This window comes from Polyodon spathula, chromosome 20 (genome assembly GCF_017654505.1).
Source record: "Polyodon spathula isolate WHYD16114869_AA chromosome 20, ASM1765450v1, whole genome shotgun sequence".
Lineage (NCBI taxonomy): Eukaryota > Metazoa > Chordata > Actinopteri > Acipenseriformes > Polyodontidae > Polyodon > Polyodon spathula.
In genome coordinates, this window is record NC_054553.1 from 1,393,501 (window position 1) to 1,415,908 (window position 22,408).

General features: G+C 39.5%; 1 protein-coding gene across 1 annotated transcript in view; it reads left to right on the plus strand.

The window, feature by feature from the left end:
• Nucleotides 1–19,159, plus strand: part of LOC121295281 (ephrin-B1-like) — a 60,944-nt gene extending 41,785 nt beyond the window's left edge. Inside the window, exons 3-5 of the mRNA XM_041219734.1 lie at nt 11,837–11,929; nt 15,661–15,789; nt 17,619–19,159. Of these exons, the coding sequence (XP_041075668.1) occupies nt 11,837–11,929; nt 15,661–15,789; nt 17,619–18,007 (611 nt within the window). The 3' untranslated portion in view covers nt 18,008–19,159. The remainder of the gene's footprint in view (nt 1–11,836; nt 11,930–15,660; nt 15,790–17,618) is intronic.
• Nucleotides 19,160–22,408: the final 3,249 nt, after the last annotated feature.

The following is a 22,408-nucleotide window of genomic DNA, read 5'->3' on the forward strand; positions in this document are numbered from 1 at the left end:
GCTCCCCTAAGAGTATCAGTCAGCCTGTTCTGTACCTCGAGCATTTAAACTAGTTTGAAGGCATCTCCCCAAGGATGGTCTTCATGCAGCGAGAGTGCAAGCATGACGGTGGCAGCTTAATACTCCACGGCACTAAACCTTGGTTCGTCACTGTCCTCAGAGCTGGCCCTGATTTCAACTCTAGCATTTTTGACGGGAATGCAGCACATTGGTAGATCTTCTTAATTTTACATTAGGGTACCGTCTTTTTTTTTTTTTTTGTTGATGCAGTTGGAGGCAGACGATCTCCTGATGGGAAAGGGGGGGTGGGGGTAGGGGGGGGTTAATAAATGTTTTTGTGTTACTTATAAATTAATCCTAAAAAATGAGAGGAAAAAAAATAAAAACCTACAAAAGACTGTACTTATTATAACTATATTAGTACAGAGCCGTAATTTAAAAGGGGTCACCTCCTCTTTGAAATCCTGCTGAGAATGTCCCTCTCCCCTGGGAGAAGGGCTGCAGCACGTCCTGTGAAGCATGTTCAAATGTAATGATCATTTTCTTAGATTCAGAGTAATGAGCCTGGTCTTTGATCTAGTCTCTTTCCAGAGTGCTGGTACAAACGGGTCTAATTGAGTCCCAATTACAGCAGACTGTCTCCGGTCCAGCGAACACATTCTATCCCCAGAGGACATTCAAGACCAAGCTGTGATTTGGCACAGTGGCACAGTACTGTATCTGGGTGACTGAAGCATTTAAAATGACCAAGTACATTAGTTCAACCGGATGCTTGCAGTTTAGGGAAGAAAACAAATGAATCAGTAAGCCCTGAAGTGGGATACAATACACTACAATGGCGTTTCACACAGCTGTGCTCCAGAGAGCTTTACACTGCTATAAACACTGCTTAACAAATTACTAGGCTGGTACAATCACACCGAGAACTAGCAGCACCACATTTAAAATGATTCTTTTTGTGCACGTCTTTCAGCACAAAGAGGCTTTGTGATGAAAACGTATTTAATGGCAGCAGCTTTCATAACTCACCAGCAGACTAGGCTTGTTAACTTAAAATCTACTTGAATCAACAGAGCTAAAAACAGGAGGCTTGCATCAAAAGGTCACTGCAGATGCTAGCAGTTCCCCACCCTGTAGGGTGTTGATGGGGGAAGCACTTTGTGTTGTAATAATCATTTTAAAACCCCAACCACATCTTGTCTTCTTGCAAACAGTAGTTTCCCCAGTGGAATTGAGTGTTTCAGCAGACCCCTGTGTGTACAGTGTTGCCTTACTTGTGGGGGAAAATAAAAACTGGAGCATTTTAGGTATAGGACGGGATGGAAAGAGTCTTGGACCTTCTGCGCACACGCTCTGGCCTGGAGCGCTTTTCACTATTTTATTTCACCCTGGAGTTTGCTGTAATAATGGGATTAACAGGGCTTTTAGGCAATAAAATAATTTCAACATTTGAAACCAGGGGTGGTAATGGAATTAAAAAAAAAAAAAAAAAAAAAAAGCCTTGATGGGTTTTAATACTGAAGGGTCTGCAGTAAAACACAGTGCTGGAGCTCTAAGTGACGAAGGGGATGGCACTGCATCGCTGTCTGCTCAAGCAGCACGAGAAGAAACCAGAGCGTTAATTAGTCCACATGCTGCGTTAATCTGGTCCAACATGAGGACTTCCTGTATGGTAACCTGGAGCATGATGTCATTTCCCTCTAGACCTGGAAACCACACTTGCGGAGGAAGAGTGTTTAAATAAATGTATTCTAGTGACCTCAAAATCGCAAGGATGGGAATAAGAGGGAGATAATGATTCATTTAAGCTTTATTACGCTACTTCTTCTGCTGAGCTTTCATGCAAAGACTTACCTTTCAGGTTATACCTTGCATTAAAAAGACAGGGAATGGTTTAAATTACTGCCGAGCTGTCACACGCTTTATGTAGAATGGGACTTCACAGGTCTTAGGAGGCTAAGTTAGCGAGGTTTATTGGGGATCGTATTCGCTATTCCAGCTTCTGAATTGCACTGGTGTGCAATAACACTTCCCTCAATGGGAAAGCTGCCGTTTATCAAGAGTTATTCAAAAGGTGTCATTTATGTATGTATGCATTTTCAGAAGGTACTCTGAGGGGGTCACGAAACAGCATACTAAGTGATTGATCAAACAGCAGCGGGACTCCAGCCTTACTTAGGCCAGTGAGTGCCGTGCTTACAATCCTTTACAAATGTACTGAATGCAATAAACAGTTTCAGTGGGTTCCTTTAGGCAGGCTGCAAACTGCAACTATCTGATAACTCAGCTATTTTATAAAAACATTGGGTTTTTGTATCTGTTTCTTGGTTCGTGTAAGGAGGGCATTCTGAATAAATGCCTGTCAAATTCTTGGTGGATTTATTAGTTAGCATTATAAAAGTCCATAAAATTCCACATCCTGGTTGCTTTTACAGAAATATGAGCTAAACATGTCGGTTCCTGTTACAGATGGCAGAAAATGGGGGGAATTAAGTTTCCAAAATTAGCTACAAATAAATAATTGCAACTCGTATACAAATCGCAAATGCCTGTTTCTTTGATATAAAAAAGGTTATTTGAGTGTAACAGGAATAATTAATTACTTGGACTGATTCCAGTTTACATGAATAAGACATCTTTTGGCCATAATCATGTAAAACTTTTAATCATGTTACATGACAACCCATCTTAAAAAATAAATTAATAAATAGAGGCGTTTTTAAAAATAGAAAATAAGCAACGTTAACCTAAATGTAACGTTCGAATGCTTGGGGTTGCTGACTCTCTAGTTTACCTGCCAGTATGGATTATAGTCTGTTGAATCGTGTGATCTCGAAGCTCATCAGTACCTGAGCTATCTGTCTCATCCGGTTCATGGCATGCTTTACTTATCATTTGCATAGACTGCATCAGTTTTAACAGCGTTATACAGAGCGTGAATTAAACAGAAAATCTGAAATGAGGACAGATCTAATACCGTGTTATATGCTGTACGGTAATTTCTTTTAGACGTGGAAACAAATCTCAGATTGTGCATTGTGCAATATGGGCACAAGCAAACTCTTGGAGGCATTGTTTAGATAAGCTAATGTCATAACTAATGATTTACTACCCCTGTTCATAGGTAACCTTAGCAACTTATAAGCATTCCTGGCAACATATTATACAAAGGATGGCGTCACATGAGCAAAGCAGTTACTTTTAAATCTTAGTTTTATCTAAGGTTTAATGGGAGGCATGCTCTAAGATTTTGAAAATGGGGTTTTTAGTTGGGGAATGAGCAACCAAATTCCTCTGGACTTTGAAATTTGACTAAAGGGAATGTCATATGCACAGTCCAAAGTGAATAATGTGTTTTGTGTAAAACAGACCTTTTGTGTAAAACCTTTTTGCATTCAATCCAGAAAAAACATAATACTGTTCATTAAAAAAAAAAAAAAAAAAAAAAAAAAATTATTCTACTAAGAGACAGAAAAGCAATTTATAAACCTCATTGGAACCACCATATCCTGAAAGGCCTCAATTTGATGTCATATTTTACACATTGCCAGATGTACTGTCCCAGGGGTTAAGATTATTCTTGTGTATAATCTTTTTACCAGCAATACTTTAGAAAGCCATTTCTTTGACAGGAGCCAAGGAAATACAGTATTTAGGATCCGTGTGACTGTTGCACTGTTTTTGGTGCGATGATTGATGATTCCAGTGTTTTCTGTTTGTTTTGGTTTATTGTTTATGTGTACTTATATGTACAAGGTTATCTTGCTGGATTTTGGAAAGATTATCTGTTCTAAAATCATATATGGGTTTCCCTGGTAGACTTCAAAACAACACGTTTTAATGGTTGACTCTTACCGGATTTGATCTAGGTGTACATTTCTGTGATTGATTATCTCTCTATTAATGATTTTACTTTAGTTATTGAATTGGATCAGCAAACTACTTTAACAATTACATACATGTGCAAGCATCTGTCTGTCACACAAACAGATTGACAGACTAATATAGCTGGTGTCAGAAACAGAGGTGTGTGTGTGTGTGTGTGTTATTTAAATGATTTATCACAAACTCAATGACAGGCATTTATCTTGAATGATCTGTGCCTGTGGTGTAGTGGACACTGGACCAGGAAAAGCTTAAAAAAAAGTTTGTTAATATAAAATGTGCTTTTAGCTTTAGAAGTTTGAGCTTTTTTGGCAACGCCTCTGGCGTTACTTATCAAAACTGGAACCCGTGACCTTGGGAAACAAATGATTAAGAACAGGAATGGGGCTGTAACAAATATCTGTTCCCGGAATGCAGTCTGTCAACAGTCCCAGCAGCCTCTCTGGGTTCTTTCTGTACACTATCGCTTTGCCGCAAAAGGAAATCAAATACTCCCTGTTGGTATGGAGATGCCAGCGGAGGTTCATTTGGAAGGAGCGGTGTCTCCACTGTCCCTTAGGCTGAAATGGTTTCGGTGTCAGTTCTCTTTTAGTGCCGGGGGGCTGACACCGGCACTCCTCTAAGGCTCTTTCTCAGGATTTAAAGGTCGCCCTTAATATCATTGTTGGAACTGAAGTCGGACCTAATCTCCTGCAGCTCTGAAATCCCTGCACTAACCCCTCAGCTTAATTTGGCAGCAGATTGGACAACTGTTTCTGATCTGATGGGGCAGCCACGGAATGGAAAATCCCCTCCCAAACCTCACATCTGCAAGCCACGGCTCAGTCAGAGTAACATATTCTTCCTGCAAGCAAGGCAGGGTAACAGTGTTTGCAGATGGATAGGGTTTGGAGAGCTCTGTGTGTGCTGTAGGTCTTTATTGTGACAGATCAGTTATAACTGCTGCACATGGGCACTGATCAAAAAAAATAAAAATAGAATCTATCATCGTAAAGCTGCTCTGTACGATACATTATACATTAGATTATTCCCCTACTGTAATGATTTTCAGCCGAGTGTTTCAGTATTTTGATGCCAAAGTTTTAATGTGTCCGGGGGGGGGGGGGGGGGGGGGTTAGTATTTGGCAGGAGTTTTATAGGCAGCTGAAAAGCTTGTTAATTTGATCCACTGTGTCTTTGCATCCCACATCTTTGTTTTCATTTCATTTATTTATGTATTTATTTTCATTTTGAGTTCAGCAAGTGATCTTATTTTTTGTTGTTGCAAGTTGCAAGTATTCCTGTGGGATGGGTTTACAGCTTGAGTCCCGTCTAGACAAAAATACTAAAAGAATGGGTTCAAAGGGTTTGTTTGGACCAATACGGTACGTTTTTATGGGTGCTTTGTGCACTTTCCGCACACAGTGACCCTAGTGGGTGTTGTCTGGTTTTTGCAAGTGGCACAGAAACATCATGAGTGACTGGAGAATGTGCGATTCAGAGAGACACATACGAACAACAAATTAGTAGAATGACAATCTTTGTTACATGAATACAAATTAATGAATGCAAAAAATTTGAAAATACGCAGTGCAATTGTGTAATTGTTGAACAAAAAAAAAAAGAAAAAGCCACTAGCGTTTGGCCTGCACCTGTTGTCGGGGTTTGCCCGAAAGTTTAGCCCAGAGGACAGAACTCCCAGTCAGTCAGCATAGCCTTGTCTCTCAGCACCTCAGGTACTTCTCACAGCGTTTGTTTAATGGTGTTTGCTTTGTAGCTGTCAAAACTGTTTGCCTGGTCGTTCAGGTGGGTAGGTCACAAAAGGACTTGTTGCCACTAAACTGGAATGCTATGTTTATGTTGAGACAGTTTGACAACAAATGTTCTTTGACAGAAGTGGTCCAGCCGTACTGCAGCGCTCTGTGGATTACTTTTTTTTTTTTCACATCAAAGCCCTCTGGGGGAAAACAAAAAAGTGTATTCTGGAAATTCAAAGGCATACTATCAAAAACACATCAGTGTTGGGTTTGAGAAGCGTTAACTTAGACATTGGGGTTACATTTTTTTGATGTCCGACTTCAGTGGCTGAGGATAAGTGCAGAAGTTTGAAGTCGGGAATTCTATAAAAGTGCACATTGTCTTTGAGACTGTTTGTTTATTATCAGATAAATTGAAATTTTAAAAAGGATTTGATAGCTAGCTCGCTGTTGTGTGCCTATGCAACTTGTTCACAGTAGTTGGCCAAGCCCTTGATACTAATGATCTTTATGTAACATAAATGGATGGTCACCAATGGATGCAACTGAATTAAATAAGAAGATGCAAAGCAGGTGAGTATTTCAGCCTTTGCATGTAAACACACGGGATGAGGCAAACATTTTGGAACGGAAAGTTGCATGGACACACTTTGACAATCGTTCTGCGTAATATAGAAGTGAAATGGGAAAAGTAATTTACTATTTAAAAGCCCATTTTGTTGTTTCATAGAAAAAACACGTAAATGAAATCAAGTTTACTATTAGCACATTTCTCAGTTGTGATTGAGATAATTACACGAAAGGCTTAACAGGTATCAGCTCAATTCTTAAAGTACACTAGACACTGTTTCTTGTTTCTCACACACTCAATGTAATTTCAGCATCTTCCCAATACTCTCACGTTTGTTTTATTGGGTTGTTAATAGGGTAATAAACTTTAAAACTGCATTATTGACTTTTGCAAGCCAAATTGATGAAAACAGGAGTTACGGTGATAGGGGAAAAATAAACATAATCAGCAAAGCTGTGAAAAGCAATGTAATCGTGTCTGTCGATTACTGCTTTGAGTGTGGAATTTAAATTAATATCTTGTGATGCTCAACGTGAAGCTCATATTCATCACAAAGTACATCAGTGCAAGTGATATCAGCTGTTGGCTTTGTGTTTTTCACCTGCTTTCCGTGTGGTCCCCAGCAGTCACAGTATAAAATTCACTGCTGATCACCTGAGTAGGGTTAGCGATGTCCTAGGTTTGAAGTGCAGAGCATTACAGTAATCCAGATATTATTCATTTTAAGAGAGCGAGAGAACAGAATTCACCTTATAGGAAACCCTTTCCTTTCAATGCTGACTTTGACATTTTAAAGGTTTGTCTTTTAAAATGTCACAGAAAAAAAAACTGTATAGCTATACTTGCTTGCTGAGCTTGGCAAAGGCTTTTGCAGGGCATTGTTTTCAGTAGTTTGAAGCCTAACAAGCTGTTAAGTGAGTGCCTGAACTTTTACAAGAGCTGCACATTTCCTTCATTGCAGAATGAGGCAGCGTGCCAGGGGTAACGTGAGAGGGTTTAAAGTGGTGGAGTGAAGCGGGCCACGGTGGAAAAGAGCTTGAGGCTCCACCAGATCGAAATGGAAACAAGAATACTAAGCTTCCAGATGCCTTCCATTGTGGGCTGTGTTATAGGTAGTTAGAAAGATTGCAAAGGGGTAGTTTGCCTTAAGGGATGCTACTGTACTTAGCCATGCCAAAAGCCGTCATTAACAGAAAAGAGTTAAAAGCGTGTTTGATTTTTTGACACCTGATAATGCCGTCTGAGTTGTACAAACAGCCCTTCCACAGTGTTCTGGGCCCTGAGGCCATGGTGCAGTGGTTTGGGTCAAAGGCGAGAATTAACAGGCCAACCAACAGCAGATGGGGATGAAATGCTAGGACGTAAAACAGTCCCCTTGGAAGTATTCTTTATCAAACAACAAAGAAGATGTTTTACCCATCCCAGGGGATAAGCGAAAAGCTGCTGGAATCGCACTCTGCTCAAGTCGTATATGCATTTTATAACATACAGATATATGCAATTGGAAGACAAAGAAGTGTCGTACAATGTTAAGAATACTTGCAAGCTGTTAAATTAAGTTAACGAGTTCAGAAATAAATGATTTTTGTATTTAGGCAGTTGGTGTTCATATGCGCTAGCAGTGGAGTCCCCCTTGTCACAAGAGCAGCATCAAGACCCTTAGCAGCCCGCCCTTGTGACGAGGGATCCCGGAGTCCTGCTGTTTTTCCAGGTGAAAGAAGGAGCTCAGTGTTGCTCAGGCTAACCGCACACTGGGTATCTCGGAGCCTCTGCCCTTGTTTTTTTTGACACAGGATCTTCTTTATATTTTGTGCACAGCCGGTGACAGCAGTTGTGGAGAGATGGGACGCTGCTGACTTCTCCCTTGGACTTTTTCATATCCTACGTCAAAGACAGCAGGTTGTTCAAAGCTGGCCTTTGTGGGTCTTCACAGGAATTTCTTAGCCTTTAGGGGCATGGTGAGGGTGGGGGTGTATGGGACAAGAATTCCCCAGTTGACAGGACTGTGCAGATTACCAGTTTGACAGGTTGACTTTTTAAAAATAAAGAAAGGACCCAATGTCCAATGCCAAAAACAAACAATAAAATGTTGTGAGGTAGAAGGGGCTGTTTGGGGGGGGGGGGGGGTTGGCAAGCCTCCATTACTGTTTTTTATTGGGATCCCAAACTCCTGAAAAGCAGACTTCCAAAGGAGAGATGTGTAACTTGGCTATGTGGGGAGGCACGACGTGATGGATTTTTTAATCTATTTTGTATTTCTTATTAACGGACTGCACTGGCAGAGTCATTGATGTCTAATAAATGAAAGCACTGCAGCACAAGGCTCCTCAGTCTCCTTTGTGCCCGTGGAGGTCTGATTCAATAGAGTCATCTTGAACCGTCCTGCTGCTTTCTAGTCCCATGCCACATTCACTATTTGCATGGCAGCTCGGCACATTTCCCAGAACGATGCATCTTAATAGTGGTGACATCACTCCGGCAGCAGACCCACTCCCACTCAACACCCGCCTCCCTGCTAATAGACCGTTAAGGGTCCATTCGACAAACTAAAACATGATTTGTTCTTTGGGTAATTGCTCTTGGCTATTGATTTTTACTTTTGCCTTCTACAGCTGCCGCCATAGAGATTAAAAACGATTTGCTTTTATTCATGTTTCTTCCACCAGATAGCTTTGCAAGAAGTGGCAATAACACATTGTAAAATTACAAAGAAATAAAAATAAATGCAATGTATATGTGTGTGTGTGTGTGTGTGTGTGTGTGTGTGTGTATATATATATATATATATATATATATATATATATATATATATATATATACACACACACACACACACAGTATAATAATCGGGGAGGCAGCACATTACCACTGTATACATTTTTTTGCTTTTATTCGTCAAACCAGTGAAGGCGAATCTGGCTCTTTTACTTTCACCCTGCATTTGTGTACTGTAGATTAGTTATTTTGTTTCTTGGAATTAAATACATTTGGAATAAAAATCAACCACCTTGTTCTCTGCAAGAAAGTGTAATCCTAAAATAGGAGTCCAACAAGTGACTCGTGGTGATTGCGTGGTGAAACGTGTGGATTACAATGGCTGCATTCTTAACCATGCATGCCACTTTACTGGTCCATTAAGCATGTGAATGGGGAAACCCACAGAACCTGTCCTTCCAGGTCAGTGCTGCTATGAAGGATAAGCTGTTTGCAAGGTGTTTGTTTAGTGCTGATATGTTGCAACCTGCACCATGTGTTTTGCACCTGGTACACCTCAGCTCTAGCTGCTAGGCTGTTGATATTGCAGTCGGACATTTTCATTATCATACTGTGTTGGGCGACTAACAACATGCTTTTCCAAGGAGGATACCAGCACTCCTCCTCATCCCTGATGTTTATTTTACTCCCTGGTGTAAGAGGAGGAAGTGTTCCAGGAGCTTCCTGTTTCCAAAACACAGCAGACATCTTTCACGATGCAGTGCGAGCGAGCGGGGAAAATACGGTTTGATCCGAATCCAGAGTAACTCATTTGAATAGAAACCACACCAGAAATTTTTTTTTGGTTAGCAGTGCATGTAGCAGACATAGTGTCTGCTGTTTGACAAATTTTCATCCGCATACAGTACAGATCTGCTTCACTTAATCAACTTCAGGTGGAGCTTTGTTAAACTTTCTGCTCTTTGTGATGGGAGGGTGGATAAGGATGCCTATCTGGGGTAGCCATTGTTTATAGATAGTGAATAACATTAAGTGCCAGTGTTATGTTGGTTCTGATCTTCCTGGAGTGCTACAAACAGGATACAGAACATTGTTGTTTGATGAAATAGCATGCCACAGTGCAGTGTTCCATAATTAAACATGTCAAGGAAAAAGGCAAGAGTTTCAGGGATATGCTTGAAGTGTTTTTTTTTAAAGCTAGCTGCCTTAATAAACCTGAAAATCAAGAATAATTGCTTGTGGATCGAAATTCCCATGTCTCTTGTTTTTTGTATGACGTACTTGTTTTCTTCAAAGACCAGTTTCAGTTATAATGCCCTTGAAAATGGCAATAAATGAACAAGTCTGATTAAAGAATACTTGGGGGTTGGGGGGGGGGGGGGTTTGCATAGAAACAGTAAAGTTGGATTAACAAGCAAACAATTCTACTCAAGGCACTTGCGTTATCCCTGGATGTGTGTGGAGAGTTTTCTTCTCATGGCTCCCAGCCTTTGTGCAGTGGCTCGGCTTAAAGAGAGAGCTTTGATTCTCATGGAGTACGATCTAATTAGGTGACCACTTTCCTAAATGAGAACTCAGCTGCAACATCGTAATGGGGGGAAGTTGATAATAGACTGGGAAAGCGGTGGGGGTAGAGGGGGGGGGGGCATACCTATAGTTTGGTGCTTTTATAGCTCCAATATGTATTCAAGCTAGGTCATTTTTACAGCACAGATTAGACTGACAGTTGTGCCACATTGTCTTAAGACCAGAGCTTGTTTGAGACAGTGCTGACATTGGACTGGCAAGGCTCATTTCCTTCCTGTATATGATTTGAGACCAGGCTCCTAGAGAAGGTTTTAGACCACTGTGCCACTCTGTCCCTAAGTATGTGACCATTCACAGAAGAAATGTTCAGCTCAAGGCATGTGTAACATGCTGTAATGGTTACGCTTGTAACTTGGCTTGCCGAATGCACTGCCGACTTAGTTTGTGCAAGGAGAAAACATATTCTACAAACAGAACGTATAGTTTAAGTGCTGAGTGAAAACTAAAATACAAAACAGCAATGACCAAACCGAACATTACAATCTGAAGCAGTTTCTTTGTAGGCCTCTTGTGTTTGCATTTTTCATGCATATATGGGTGTGGCTGTCTTTCTACATTGCTGTTCTTTATACAATTTTAAATATCCCACTTTCAATCGTCGGTGTTTGATGGCAAACATAATACATGTACATTTTTATTGTGAACATTCTTTCATTTAAACTATTAACACATCAAAGACAAGTCGTACACAGTCCTCCAGTCATTGTCAAGCACATCGTGGCACATCGTGTGGAGCGTGCCCTGGCAGGCTTGTCCCTCATGGCACCCCATGAGCTCACATTGCGGAGCGGAGTCCGAGGTAAAAGAAAAAGAGGAGCCTGGTAAATCATGCTGTGATTGCAGGTCCTGGAATATGCGAAGGCCATCCTCGTTAAAAAAAACATTAGCAGTGTGTATTCCCCTGGTTATCCATAAGGGAAAAGAGAATGGACGACGCCCTGATAGAAGCAGGTGATTATTAATAATGGGGGAATGGGAGTGCCACTTAATCTGAGGCGCTGTGTGTTTTTCCACAGAGCGCCATCCTGGTAGTAAGTGGGTAATAACAGGGCCAAAATAGAGTGCTTTCAAGGAATTTGTGAGTGAATAAGATCCTGAATATGTGTACCTTTTGATGAAAAGAGCATGTTCAGCATAATAAATACACGCTTCATGTAAAACACAAGCATCTGGTGGATTTGAACCTGTTTTTAATGCGTGTTGGAGCACAAGAAACTCTTTTAGAGACGTTAATGCAATGTTTTTTTTTTCTATAATGCAAGCCGTGACTCACAGTATCGATCTGTGCTCTTGATATTTCCTGGGAACAGTTTACTAACACGGGAACACTGTTTCATTACAGCTACATCCAATGGGACAGCAGAAGGACTGGAGAACAGAGAAGGCGGAGTCTGCAACACTCGCTCCATGAAGATTATCATGAAAGTTGGGCAAGGTAAGCCACTCTATTGCGATAGTAATAATAGACAAACCTCTTGGGTTGGATTGTTTGTGTTGCTTATATACTAAAAACATTTCCAAATTCCTCTTTTATGGTAGCCTTATATCTTTCTCATAAAGTAGTACCTGTGAACAGACATATACAGCTACATGGTAAAAGCTTTCCGTTACTGCAGGGCTTGCGATATTTAAAAGCTGCTGACTGGGCTGGAAGCGTTGCAGATAATGGGACAGCCATGGCTTCACTTGAACCTATTGCTCATAATCTGAAATGCTCCTGGCAATGGGATTTATAGTGGATACTCGGCAGCCAATAGTAGGATATGGAAAATGGCCCACTGGGTGACATCATAGCTCATAAAATATTCCAGACGTTACTTTGTATTCTATTTATAAGCGCCCACAGTAAAAGCTTTGGATTTATTTTTTTTATTATTATATTCATGAGTAGGGAAGTGTCTTTCAAGGTAAAGGTAGATATCCAACATTTTCATAAGTTTCTGTTTTTTTTTTTTTTTTTTTTTTTTTTTTTTTTTTTTTTTATGATTCACCAGACAGATGGGACCCGTCTGTTTCATATTACAAAAAAAGAAACACAAATAGACAGCACTTCTGTTAACAGAACAGACCCCCCCCTAGCGCCGTTACCTCACACACACACACACACACACACACACACACACACACACACACACACACACACACACACATACACACACACATGCTGGAGTGTTGGGAGACAGAGCAGGTCCAGGCTTCACTTTAAACTACACAACCCCTCATTCAGCATTCTCTCATCTCTGACTGCCAAGCAATGCTGTAGTGGTGCTTGAAAGCAGAGGACATTACCAAGAGCTGCTATTGAGGGCAATAGAAATGTGCAGGGCGGACAGAGGAGGGGGTGTTTGTGTTCTAATCCTTGTCTATATCCCTCATCCTTGTTGCCGGGCAGGAAATAAATGATACGGAAACGGCCCTCTGGAGGCTGATATAATGTGCTGTCTCTGATGTTGCAATGTTGATAATGTTGCATGGATGAGATATTGAAGGGGTGCGATATCGCACCGTGTGTGAGAATGTAATGATTCCCTCAACTGCCTGGGCTTGCTCACCAGAAATGCTGGGAATCAGACTCATCCCAACAGACGCCCCTCCCTGACCCCAGAGAGGAGTCAGTAGATCAGGGTCATGCTAGAATCCTGCCTTCACAATCTAGCTGTGCATACTCATTCTCAAAGATGGCTCAAACAGAAACCACAAAGCTTTAAATTGCACATCTAGTCTGACTGTAGAGCAGAACAGCAGATAACAGTATCGGTTATCTGAAAGGGGCGGATAACCCCGGACCTCTTCATTTATTCAGATATGAGAGCCGAGTAATTATTATCCAGGGTTGTCTGTCCCACTCCAACAAGTGTAAATACAAGTGAGTGACAAATGTTTGTTTTAAAAATAATTCTCAGAGTATTTCTTTGTATTTTGTGCTGGGAGTATGATGTAACATGCAGGCAGTGTCCTGGCAAACTGATAAAGGTTCCATACCTCCTTTTGATCTCCAACCAGGTCAAAAACAATGGTGACCTCAATCCTTTAAAGGCCAAGTGGGGTTGCCAGTTTTATGGAAGGAGATGAATGACAAACAGCAAATCTGCAGATATGGAAAACCTTCATAGATATTTTAAAATGTTATGTTTCGGGTGCTGCACAGTGATTAGAAATGCCAGCGCTTGGTGGCACGGGCTGCAGATTGATCTTTATTAAACCAACAGAAAAGTTTTGTTTTCATATTGGTTACCACTTAATTCGCATTTCTTGTTTAGCAACCATCCCGCAAAAAAAAAAAAAATTACCCTCAAAATTAAAACAAGCAGATTGAACCAGTAGTAAAATTAGGTCATTTAAAAAATAAATAAAAACTTTGCAAAAGGCTGATTACTTCAGTATGTCAAGCAACACAACTGTTTTATTAACAAAAGCGCCACATTTACTAACAAACAGTTGCTTGGTTAGCTTTTAGAGGTTTTTTGTTCCAAAGCTTTCAAAATAACATTGAGACCTGTAGCCCTGCAGATGTTCAGGGACACTGGAGTAAAGAGTTGTGTCTTTCACTCAACTGACAGCCAGCCTGTGAGGTCTCGTGTGTAAACTAACATCAGAAATACAAAACTGATCATTGCTGTCTCAGCCTCTTAGTATTGGACTTTCAAAATAACTTTTCTCTTAGAAGACAAACCTGTATAGAAAATGTGTATATTGTATTGGAATATGCAGTGTTTTCTCCCTTTGCCCATTTTTATATATATATATAGCTGTTATATTTTCTGTAATTACACACCATTATCAGCACCTGGTTGAGACTTGGCTGTAATCATTGCTCTGTGAAAAGCTTATCAGTTTGTATAGTTTTACACTTAAGTTTCTTTAGAAGTTCAGGACTATTCCCATTGCAGACAGTACATGCTGTGCCTTGCAAAAGGAGCACTTTGCTTTGTGGATTTGTGCAGTAATTAAGACTGGAGAAGGTATGTTTGTGGTACCTCTCATTCAGCCAAGTTAAATACTAAATATTCCAGTGATATTGTTACTTGTCAAATTACTGTGCAGCACTTATATAAATGCTTTTAATGTTTCCAACTCGATATGTAGCAGTTTTTTTGGCATTAAAAATCAAAAAAAAAAAAAAAAAAATTACATTGTTTTTTCAGGAGCAAACATTATTTCAGCTCTCCGCAAACAGGCACGTTTTTCCACACGAGATGCTTCTTGACCAAAGCAATAATATAAATTATTACGGGGTCCAGAAATCAAAAAGAAAAACCAGCCATATTGGAGCGCATAGGTGCAGTATTTGTTGCTGTCCATAGCACACAGTCCTTCATGTGTTTGAATGAGTTGAAAATCACTGGTGCTGTAAAATTCTTGATGTTAGTTAGAGATCAAAAGATTCAATTAAAGAACATTCTGCAGTATGTGCTCTTAAATGTCATGCACATAATGGAGTGTGCAGGGAAATACATACTCAGCACATTATATTCAAGATTCTCTTCCTTTTTTATGGCACACAAACCCAGTAAAGCCATGAACATTGGCTTAGAAGGTCCTCCAGAGAAATATAACAGTAAAATATGCCTACGTTAACTGTGCATGATTTTATTTCATTTATTTACTGTTGTCATAAATGGCTCCTTCATAACCTGACTACAATACCTCAGTGTGCCTTATCATAACAGATTTGAATAATGTGACAGGTAGGAACAAAGCGAGGTGAAGAGCAATTCTCCACCTTGCATGTATTATTGTCTGTATTGTATTGCATTTGTCTGTGCCATTGTGTGAACAAAGCATTTAAGATCGCAATGCAAAAATCTATTGAACTTGTAATATGCCTATACTTGCTAAAGCTGTTCTTACATCAACTGTATTAAGTAAAATGTACCTCCAGAGGGTTATGTATGAATGAAATGACTTAACATACAATATAGCGTGTGGTTAAAACTCATCACACAAGATTATAGTATTTAAACACCCATTTCACACATTCTTCTTGAGATTTGGTTTATCCCTTTAAAACTTTAAATCACTGTTACGAGGCAAGTGTTGCCGTCAGGTTTTGCTCTAGAACCGTGGCTGCTAGACCTACAAGGTGGCGTGACACCTTGAAACTGACATTTCATTTAACATTTTCTGATGAGAATTAAAATTTTTTGTTTTGTTCTAACTTTCCAGATCCAAACACAGTGGTACCAGAACCGCCAGTAACAGTAAAACCCATTAAAGAGATGGACAACTCGATAAAGGCTATCACCACAAGCCCAGCCAGGAAAAACAGGCTGGATGAAGATCAAGGCAGTGAAGGTAAGAAACCTATCTGGACACAGGCCAAGGAGTAGCTGAAGCACTTCTTGTTCTTGGCGCATTCATTTGGGCGTCGCTCTGTGGACTGGAAGCAGCTGTACAGTTTCATTTTTCAATTGAATTTTGAAATTGAAAGAAAAGGTGTATTGATACTGCCATCCGTCATACTGGCCGGTATCTACTCCACTGTGATTGGCTCCCTGAAAATCGCAGGTCTGTTGAGAAGGAGTGAGTCTTACTGGAATTCATAATTTTTTTTAAAGAGTTACGAATGTAGGAATTGGTTTGTTTGTATGCATTCAGTGATTTTAATAATGCCTCACTTTTAAAAGTAGCAAGGTGATAGAACTGTGGATAAAAGTCCTTTTGAAGAAGTAGTAAAAATAAATAAATAAATAAATAGATAAAGCATTCTTACACCAATGGAACGTTTTATTGTTATGTTGCAGAATTGCACATGACCAGAATTGGTTTGTGAAAAAAAATATATATATATATATAACTTGTGGCGGTAAAAGTACTAAGTGTCAGTCAAGGTTTTAATTATTCGGAATGCTAATGCAGATAGATGTGGTGCTCAAGTGTGGTAATGAAAAATGTAAATCGTAACTGAGATACAGTGATAGCGCAGTGAATACATTTGTCAGAGCCTATTAAAACCACTCGGTGGGGCTGCAAGGAAGAGAGGGATTTCAGGCATTACCATACTGGGTGTATTCATTTGTATTTATTTTACTCGGGTTTCAGCCACCAGAGAACTTCTTTTTTTTTTCTTAAGCAAAACAGAAAATTTATAACGTTTTTAAGTCTTTTTTTCCTCCGAGTCCGTCGCCTGCTGAGGAAGAAAATAAAATCAGATGTGCAAGAAGTGAATTCTGTCCTCGGCTGAGGCCATGCCAAGACTCCCATGGTGTCTTTCCCTTTAAAAATAGAAAAAAAAACTGCTTCATGCTTTATCCCTTTTTTTATTTCCTGTATCTATATATGTATAATATATAATGCAGTGCCTTGCCTTAAGCACCTGTAAGGTCCAGTAGCAGATTGCGAAATCATCTCATCACGGAACTCACCTCCATGTGCAATGTAACCTCTTCTTTGGAAGCAAAACCACTACTGTATCTCGCAGCTCCAGAGTTTAATTAAAACTCATCACGTGACACATCTTTAGCGCTTAAAGTCACCAAAAAGCAAACCCTGCACTTCACAGGCAGCAGGAACAGGGAGATTAAAAAGCACCTCAGCAATGGTTTGGTTAAGCCTGAACACACTTTGCCAAAGCAATTCCAAAAGCATTCTTTAAATTGGCTTGCTTGTTCCTACAAGTAAAAAATAAATACATTTCTACAGAGAGATTGGTAGGATTCAATGCATTCAACAAAATTCCAATTTACACTACAGAGATCAATAAAAAAAAATCTGTTAAAGCCAGTTTCATTCCGTGATCTATACATAGCTCTGCATCATATACATACACATAACGACATGTATATACCGTGTATCCATGCTCATAGGAGTATTGAGGAAAGTTTCAACACACAGGGACAAATTAACAAAAACAACTTATGTTTGCAAGCCCTACAGTTAAATGACTGAGTTGTTTAGATTTGGTAACTTTGTTACGTGTGTTTTTTCTTTCGGGGGAAAAAAAAAAAAAATGTATTCCTGATATTAATGAGTGAGTGAACAGTTTTGAGAATGATATCATTATCATAGTACTCTGTCCAAATCCATTCTTGCAAGATTTGCATTGGATATATAATGCAACAATCACTGGCATGTCAAAGCTGGCTCAGTACTGTGCTAACTGCTGATCCATTTCCTCTTCACAGGTACAAACAACCAGTATGGGGAAAACAAGACCCCTCCTGGGGATGGGATCTTTGGCTCCAGGCCAGCTCTTTTCACTGCCATTGGAGCGGGCTGTGTCATCTTCCTCCTGATCATCATCTTCCTGGTCATCCTCCTGATAAAGATCAAGAAACGGCACAGGAAGCACACCCAGCAGCGGTCAGCAGCCCTGTCCCTCAGCACACTGGCCAGCCCCAAGATCACAGGCAACGCTGGCTCTGAGCCCAGTGACATTATCATCCCCTTACGGACTACAGAAAATAACTACTGCCCGCATTATGAGAAGGTCAGTGGAGACTATGGCCACCCGGTCTATATAGTCCAGGAGATGCCACCGCAGAGCCCCGCCAACATCTACTACAAAGTGTGAAGACCTGGGAAACAGTAAGACGAAAGAACCGAAGACAAGGATTTAGGACATTTTGCTTTAGAGAATTCGTGCCTACATTTTACTACCTAGACCTTCTGTTGTCGGTATAGAGACTTTTTTTAATATGGTGTTTAAAACAGTGACACAAGGAAACAAAACAAGAACAAAAGAACAAGGGATGACGGAGAAGGTCTTAATGGAGACTGTAGTCACGATAATTTCCTCTGTAGGCCAAAGGCAGGTTATGTGGGCCTTTTCTCATCTTCTGTTCCTCTTGTTTCTCACTGTCCCTTTGGATATACAGTATAGAGCCACATATCCTCTTTATTCGGCTGTTTTACCCTCGGAAATGAAAGAGGCAGGATCATAAAACAACTAGGCCTTGATACTGAGAAGCCTTTATTCTTGCTCCTAAACATACGAGAGAGAACAAGATACCTGAAAAACCTGAAACAGTGGGTTATCTGTCGTGCAAGGACTTCGTAACTGACTTGAAGCCTTCTCAGAGCGCATGATGTTTACCTTGTTTATAATCATCATTATTATTTTTTTGCCACCTGATTCTCATTTATAAGCTGATCAGGCTTTCCTTTTAGTTTTGTTTCAGCTCTGGTATAAAATATATATTGTTAAGTTTATTTTTTCACGTCTCAGAAAAAAACACCAGTCAGCCAGCTGCAATATGACATATAGTGACTGTGGATCTGGTCTTCCTTCCAAATGGCTGGCCTGATCCTGTATGTAGACAGCTGTGAAATGTCATGGGAATTCTGAAACATGTGTTAGGAGAATCTCAGAAAATACCATGATTTTCAAAAAAATTTAAATCTGCAATGGTTTCTTGGTGGTTCTTTTTTTGAAATGGAAGCATTGTGGCCATGTAGCTTATGAAAGAAAAAAGCTAAGTTTCTAGTAAAGGTGGACAAAACACACAGTGCTTTTGAGCTATGTTGTACTATGTAAGGCAAAATAGAACGTTACAATGAAATGAGAATTAGACAGCAGGGGAACTGTATTGTATATCTCACTTGAGTTATATGTTGAGCAGTTCTGTATGTTAATTACTCCGTTTTATCACATAGGTAGCCAGATAAGGAAGCTGTTTTGTACTCGGTTGCCTCCATGAATAAAGTGACGGTTGTTCAAGCATTATCACCTCTAATTCATTGACTGTAACAGGTTATTAAACCATTTAAAAAAAATAAAAAATAATTTATGGCCACAAAGTGAAAACATGCGTTGATCAGCCATGACATGACAACCTCATTTTAGACATGAAAGTGTATATTTTTTTACCTTGAGTTAAGGCAGGTCTAAAATGCTAATTTAATACACTGGCAAGAAATTCCGTACTATCAGGTTGTTTTTTTACAACACAATCTGCTCTTAAATTATGCCGCTCTAATGAACTGCTTTGTGTAGACACCTGCTATTTTTTATTTTGCTCTTACTAGGATCAGCTGGGAACATCTGCAAGAAAAATGACCTCCCACCTCCAGAGTCTCTGTCAGTTTGTTTTTAACTTAGCTGCAAACAAGCAGCAGTGTTTTTAAAAGATGTATTTTGATTAACAATATTTTGGTGGTGGATCATAGGATCAGTGTCTGGAGATAATAGAGGCGGAGTTTACCTAAATGCCTGTTGGAGGGGATTGTTCTGGTAACAGACATAGGCTGTAGTCAGGGCACGCACATATTTCTTACAGAGATAAAGACTAGGACAGCAGTGCATACTTTTTTCTGGTTAAGCAGTGTTTGACTTTAGTATAAAAACGTGTTTGTTTATGTGCTTATAAGGCTGCAGAGGGGCTGACTTCAATGCTAAACCTACAGTAATGATTAAGCCCTCAGTGAAACCCTTTGAAATGGCTAGGAATTACAAAGCCGTGTGGGATAGGCAAACATAGGAGAGCCTCTTTTATGAAGTCTAAACTTTATTAAACCTGACAAACTTCATGTAATTATTTAATAAAGATGTATTTAGGGAGTGCCGTGGAACCGGCGTAAGCACTAGCCAAGCTTGGGGGAGTGTACTTTAATTGTGGAGACCGGAAATAAATCAATTAACCGAACAAACAAGGCCAATATTGCAAAATCAAAACACGACATCGTAAAAACCATGGTTCCATAGACAAATTCAAATAGGAACAAATTAAATGAAAAAATAAAGCATATTATTAAGTAAATTAAATAAAAAATTTCAATTTTTTAAAAATTTTAATTCTTTTTTTTTTTGGCCTATATTATAAATGACTTGATTTACAAACTGTCAAAAAAAAATTAAATAATAATAATAAAAAAACGATGTACATATGTGAAAAAAAAATGAAATTTAAATTTATTAGCACCCCATTTATGAAAATATAAAAAAATAGATGTTTTTGTTCTTCATTGCAGATTTTCTTTGTAAATATTTGTCTTTTTGAAAAGACGTTTTGTATAAACTTTTGAATTATTTTCTTGTTTGCTTTTTGTTAGAAAAAAAATTGACAGAAAAAAGACCTCTTAGAACGGGTGTAAAACATCAACTATATACATCTGAAGTGCCAGTTACAGTAATGTAAGTGGGGGAAAAAAAAAAAAAAAGTGAAACTGACTGGTGTTCACAACAAGAGAACGGTTTGACATTTCAGTTTCAGGACACATCACCACACTAGTGATTTTATAGCTGGGGCAAACAAATCAATTAAAATAATCGTATTCCATGTTTTTCTACATCTTGTATTTTATGAAAAAGAAAAATCCCCTTGACCTCACTGAGAAGAGAATGTAGTGAATCTTTACGTGTGAAGTGACCGACCAGCACAGACTCCCAGTGGCCTTGTGTCGCAAGCTGACTCTTGGGGATAAAGAACTGAATTCATACCATGAAAGTGACCTAACCATTCCCAGATTCAGATTTACCCATAGATGTACACTGCCTTGCATTGTGGCATGTCACCATGCAGAACAACAGGTATAGCACTGCTTTAGAACAATTCAGTAACATGCCCTTGACACACAGTAACTTGTCTGTCACTGAGCTGTAGTCCTAAAGTATTTGTTGCAGCAGGGAAACGGTTATTTCACTGTCCACTGAGCTATGTAATGGGACCAGAGAATTGGGTTGTTAGGATAGAGCTACTGCTATCAGAAGGACTCTTAAAGACATGAGAAAGACCCTTCTTTATTTATGAAATCACTGAGCTCTGTCTTGTAGTGTATACACCCACCCTACAATGCCTGTAATGGCGTGTTTCAGCTGGTCTCCTGACCCTTTGGATTACCACAATGTTATTACAAGTTCCCTCCAACGGATGAGTGACTCTGACCTCAAAGTCACGGAGCATTTAGCTCTGCCCCTATCCCCCTGACCTGTGGTGGCAAATGGAATAGATATCGAATGGAGACGGTTTGAAACAATGGCAGGCACTCCTTGTTAAGATTTAGGGTAGATGAACGCACTTTACTCCACCATAGAAATTCCAAGCACTGTGTTCATTTCTGCAAAACAAACACTTTTTTTTTTTAAACCATGGTTTCTTTGATACACAGAGTAATACAATCAACTCTCATACTGGGCTGGGCTGGTAGTTCACTTCTGGGCTAAGCCACGCTCCATATTATGGTATTTGATTTCTGTTCGTACTGAATACACAGTATTATTATGTTCCATGTACATGTGTACAGACCCAGTGGATTTGTGTTTCTTTGTATTTGCTCCATAAATGTCTTCATTTTTTGCCTTTACAATGCAGCTTTTACCCAGTACAACATAACCAGTAACAGTGGAATCTGCGTTCCGTGAACCAAGTTTGAAAACCTGATATTGCATATTGATAAATAAATTTTTTCCTGTGGAAATCTGCGTCTGGATCTTTTTATTTATTCATTTTTCTTTAAAACTGCTGTTGTCAAACAGGTAGTGGGCTATAACAATAAAGGCATTATCATTAAATCATCATAGCCACAGATTTAAAAAAATAAATAAAAATAAAACCTCTTCTAGTCTATACGGGGACATAATGAAGACAAATGCATGATGACTTCATATGGCAATACTATTATTCCCAATATAAAGCAATCGGGGGTTGGGGGGGGGGGTTAAAATTGTCTATAAAAAAATATGTATTTTAGCTGTTTTCAATATTTTTAACATGAAAGGGTTAATTGATTCTGAGCTAAATTAGGGTGTGGGAACGCTTAACTGTAGGCTGTAACATGAGAGTCAATTGGCTAACCTGCATCAGTGGTGAAAGTAAAGGCCAGGGTCTATGTAATTGAATTGTTCACACTCAGTGCTGAAACAGGCAGTCTGCAGCTGTTCTTTCAACTGTAAAGCTCTTTTTCTTTGGCACAGACTGTGCAGCTTTAAAAATTTAACATTTTTACATTTTTTTTCATGGTACACGTAAAAATGATC